The sequence below is a fragment of the Benincasa hispida genome, chromosome 11 (assembly GCF_027475165.1).
Source record: "Benincasa hispida cultivar pf3 chromosome 11, pf3_genome.v1.1, whole genome shotgun sequence".
Lineage (NCBI taxonomy): Eukaryota > Viridiplantae > Streptophyta > Magnoliopsida > Cucurbitales > Cucurbitaceae > Benincasa > Benincasa hispida.
The window spans coordinates 70,506,289-70,511,235 of NC_143488.1; the positions used below are offsets into that span (position 1 = coordinate 70,506,289).

General features: G+C 28.2%; 1 protein-coding gene across 1 annotated transcript; it reads left to right on the forward strand.

Moving 5' to 3' along the window:
• The first annotated feature begins 4,112 nt into the window (after positions 1 to 4,112).
• On the forward strand, positions 4,113 to 4,636 carry LOC150032854 (uncharacterized). The gene has a single exon (XM_090307433.1). It carries the CDS (start codon positions 4,177 to 4,179, stop codon positions 4,438 to 4,440), a length of 264 nt encoding a protein of 87 aa, XP_090163559.1. The 5' UTR covers positions 4,113 to 4,176; the 3' UTR covers positions 4,441 to 4,636.
• Positions 4,637 to 4,947: the final 311 nt, after the last annotated feature.

Genomic DNA, 4,947 nt, shown 5'->3' on the forward strand with positions numbered 1-4,947 from the left:
GACTGACATTAATAATGGATTGGACAATGGTATTTAAAAAAATGGACAATAATTTTGAGCTTTAATGTCGGTTTAAAACTGACATTAAAAGCCTTTAATGTCGGTTGACAACCGACATTGAAGATCGTGTTATAAAAGGTCTTTAATGTCGATTTATTCAATGTATTAAAGACAACCGACATTAAAGACCTTTTATAACACGATCTTTAATGTCAGTTGTCAACCGACATTAAAGCTTTTAATGTCAGTTTTAAACCGACATTAAAGTCTATAATTCTTGTAGTGAATCTACATGGTTACTATTCAAATCTATGAGTTATTTCTTTTTTCTTTTTTTTTAAAAAAATTATTATTATTATATTATATATTTTAATTATCTCTCCTCCCGTCTTTGTTTAAAATTAATATTTCCCTCATTTTATGAAACTTTGTTTATTTTCTTTTATCCTAGTAAAAAATCGATCATCTATCTATTGTGATCTCAAATATATTGGCAATATAGTAAAAAATGTAAATACATATCACATATATTATGATTTATTTTTTGAAAAATGTAAATACATATCACAAATAAAAAATGTAAATACATATCACAAATATATTGAAAAATGTAAATATACATCTAATATATTGTTCTAAGACGATATATTATACAAATTGTATTGTCCGCTCATTTATCAAATATACATTGATTTAATTATAGAAAATACAAATATATAGTGCTTTATATATCAAATAAACTTCCCTTACATGCTAATTTTGGTATTATTATTATAATTATTATTAAATAATAAGGAGAGATGAAAAAGTAAATTGGGTAAGATTTTTATGTAGAATAATAGCTCACTATTCACTAGATTACAATTGTGTAATTAGGTATATTTATTTAGCCTATGTGTAGAAAACCCAAACTTAATTTAATACATTTTTTTTTCATTGGTCAATTTAACTAGCTCAAGAATTTACAATCAATTTTTAAACTTAAAGGATTAAAATTTTGGAAACAACTTAGCGGTCAAATAAAAATTAAAATTCAAACTTTATGATCTTGTTATTCTTCAAATGTAATTTGATAAAAAAAAAATTTAAAAAAAACTATAGTTTTTCAAAAATTAAAATACTAGTTTATTTGAATAGTTGAATTTAGATTTAAATAGTTTATTTCAATTTGAAGTCAACATATTATGGCAAAAAACCGATCCTTTTCAAATTAGTTAAAGTGATAAAAGTCTAAGAAATTTTATTTCAAAACATAGTAAAATCAAAATATCAAATTATTAATTAATAAGTTAAATAAAATTATAATTTTAGTTAAATCTCCATTTCAAAATTAAAAAAATAAAAAAAACAAAAAAAACTATTCTTCTAAATATTTTAGTTTATTTTAGTTTATTTTAGATTTAATTATATTAAAATAAGTAAGATGACAAATTTAAACTAATCTAAAATCTAGTTACTGATTAAATACAAAAGAAAAGAAAAAAAATATTTTACAAAACTCAAGATTTAAAAATCTGCATTTCATTCCCACGGTTCAAGTATGCACTCTTAGATATCCAAAACTTGTACTCCAAACACAGTCTTCTTAAACCTAGCCTACTTAAACCTCCCAGCCTAACACTAGACTTAATATTACTAGATTTAAGTTTCTAAATTTGCACATCAAACGCCCCTCTAAATTTCTTTGTTATGTTATCTCACTATTTTCTACCCATATAATTTAAAAAATTAGACAAATTTTGAAATGTGAAAATCATGGTATGGAAGTTAGAGATAACAAACATAAATTTTATTATTATTATTTTTAACATTAACAATGGATATACATCGAACAAGTTAACAAGATAAAATGAAGTGGGTAGAGTATCGTATTTATTTGCGAACAACTATTGAGTAAATTTGTAGTTTTTTCCCCAAATTTATCTATTAATAAGATTTTCATGGTATTTTGAAATTTATAAAAATTATCAATTATAACTCTGTTTGGTAACTGTTTTATTTTGTTGTTTTTGTTTTTGAAAATTAAGTCTAGGATAATATTTTCACTTCCAAATTTCTTCATTTTTTATTAATTTCTACCAATGGTTTAAAAAACCAAGCCAAATTTTGGGAACTAAAAAAAGTAGTTATCAAAAAATTATTTTTATTTTTAAAATTTGACTAAGAATTCAACCATCTACTTAAGAAAGATGCAAATCATTATAAGAAATGTAGATGAATTATGTTTAATTTTCAAAAATAAAAATTAAAAAAAAAAAAAAACTAAATAGTTTCTAACGTGATTATAATGTCAAACATCAAGGTAAGGTAGATATCTATCCAAGAAACTAGTTAAAGCAATATATATTCAAAATGCAGCCAATAAGTCCATTAAATTTAATGTATTTTATTTCACATTTTTTTTTGTATATATAATAACAACTGAAAATATTAATTTTAAAATGCATCTAGAAACAAAATTCAACACATGACATTACAATAAAGTAAGTTTTCTTTTATTATAGAAACGGACCAAATGAGATGAATTATTACTATCAATATTATTGATATTATTTATTTATCCTTCCATCATCCAAATTGACCATTTTGTCCCTTTGAAAGAAACTGTGGCGCAGGCAAATGGTTTTCTCTTCACTCGCGATTCTGCATTTATCAATTCATGTTTGTTTAGTTATTTTTAAAATGTCTATATTTTTTTTTCAAAAAAATTGCAGCCGTTGGATTAACCCATGAGGTCAACAGTGACTTCATCTACCTGCCCACGGCTTAGGACCACTTGGGCTATTGGATTTACACGACCCTAACCCTATACACACATCAAACAAAAACCATAACAATTTTAAATTACCAATTCAATTTGATTCAGCCTCTTAAATCTCTTTACAACCAATATAATTATTCAATTGGGTTTTCTCATTTTACTTAGTGACGTATTTGTTTTCTAAACTGTGACACTAAAATTCCACTAAAAGAAAAAAATTGATAATCATAATGCTCAGATAGCGGAGGTACCTTTCTTTTCAGTAGCTTAATCACAGGAACTTGCACTTGACTTAGATCAGTAGTATTTGGGTGACCTCCTAGAAATTTTTCTAAAAAGTATTTGAGTGAGGACAAAACATGTTAACCTTCATTCCTAGAAGCAGTTTAAGACAACTAAGAATGACATAGCTAGGTCGTAGGGGATATAAGAGAATGTTGTAACCATTAGATTGAATATGAATTTCGAAATCCTAAGAAAACTGTGTGAGTTAATGAAAGATAGTCCTCACTCTTAAAAGTATTTCAAGACAAGTAAGGAAGATGTTACCAGGTCACAAATGATGCAGGAAAATATCGACCCCTCAGTGTTAAATATAAATTTCGAATACTTGTTACAATTTAATAAATTTTCTATATTATAAAATGAGATCTCCGTATTTCAATAAATTTAAATAGTGAGATTTTCTATCATTATAATATAGATTTTTGTTTTTTTTTGCAAATTAGGTCATGGCACTCACGTTAATAATGTTAAGCACCAACAATGAACCATAATTAAAAGAAAAAAAATGTTTGGCGGTGAGATGCTTAATTCATACACCATTAATCAAACCACAAACCTTTATTTTATTATCACCGTCATTATTATTATTTTAGTACATCAAATCACAAACCTTGTTACCTTACTTTAAAGCTACCTTCGTCCAAACCATAAAAAAAAAAAACCACAAACGGCCACATGTTTTTTTTAAAAAAATTAAAATCCATTGCTTCACACTACTTTTAAAGTCACCAAAACAATTTTCCCCCATATTAGTCTTTAAATCTAAGTGATTAGCACAAGTTAATTTATTCATATTTATCATAAATTCTAAAAAATCATTTATAATTTTTATATATATAAAAAAGTCAAATTGGAGCTTAGAGTAAGATTTGGTGGGAGTGGGATAATATGGGAGAGGATAAGGGTTTGTGGTTTAAATAGAGCTTTCAATATTACTTTTACCAATGGGCTGGTTTTCTTTCTTGTCCAAATCTTACGTGGCTTAGCGTAAACAGCTGGCCTCCTTACTATTACGCCACGTCATCACAATCCTTCTCTTCCATTTAAAACCAATCCCTCTCTCCCATTTTCTCTTCAACTTTCAAAATTCAAATCTCTCTCTCTCTCTCTCTCTTTATTTTCTCTCAGAAATGGAAGGTCTAATTCCCTTTGTTTACAAAGCATTTGTTCAATACAAGAATGAAAAACAAGTCCCAGCGATCCGATCTTGGCTCTGCGACTCCCCTTCCACGTCCTACATCAGACTTCCGAGCGGTGATTCCGGCCGATTTCAATTCCAATCCGACGGCTCACCTTCTTCTAAATCACCCTCTTCCACCGCTACCCAGATTCTGGTTTCTACCGGAGTTCAATCTCCTCTCCGCCATCTGTCGACTCGACGGGTTGCCGCCTAATCCGGCCACCGACGGTGGGTTTTATCAGAAAAAGAAAAAAAAAACTGTTTAATTTGTAATATGTGGCTTATATTTTGTTTGGTTAAAAAGGAAAAAAAGAAGTCTTGAAGTGTTTGGAAAGCCGAAAGGCACCGGCGCTTGGGAAATGATCTGTGTAAGTTGTGAATATTGATGAATGTAATTGTTTGAGATGGAAGTTTGTTGTGGATTGCTCTGTTTTGTTTGATATTATTGTTTTGTGAATGGTTTAATTTGGATTGTGGGTGTGGGAGGGATGGAAAAGATAGGCATTTGGGAGTGGTTAGATGTCAAATCCAAATGAACCCAAAATAATAATCATAAAGACAAAAAGAATTTAGTATGGGATGGGGAGAGTAGTTGAAAAATCAAAGGGAGTATGTCTTATTATATAAAGAATAGAAGACAATGATGTGTAAGCTTAGAGAGTGGCCCCATAGAGGCCGATGGCTGATGAATGCTGTGGAGGCTTTATTTTTTCAGTCTTCA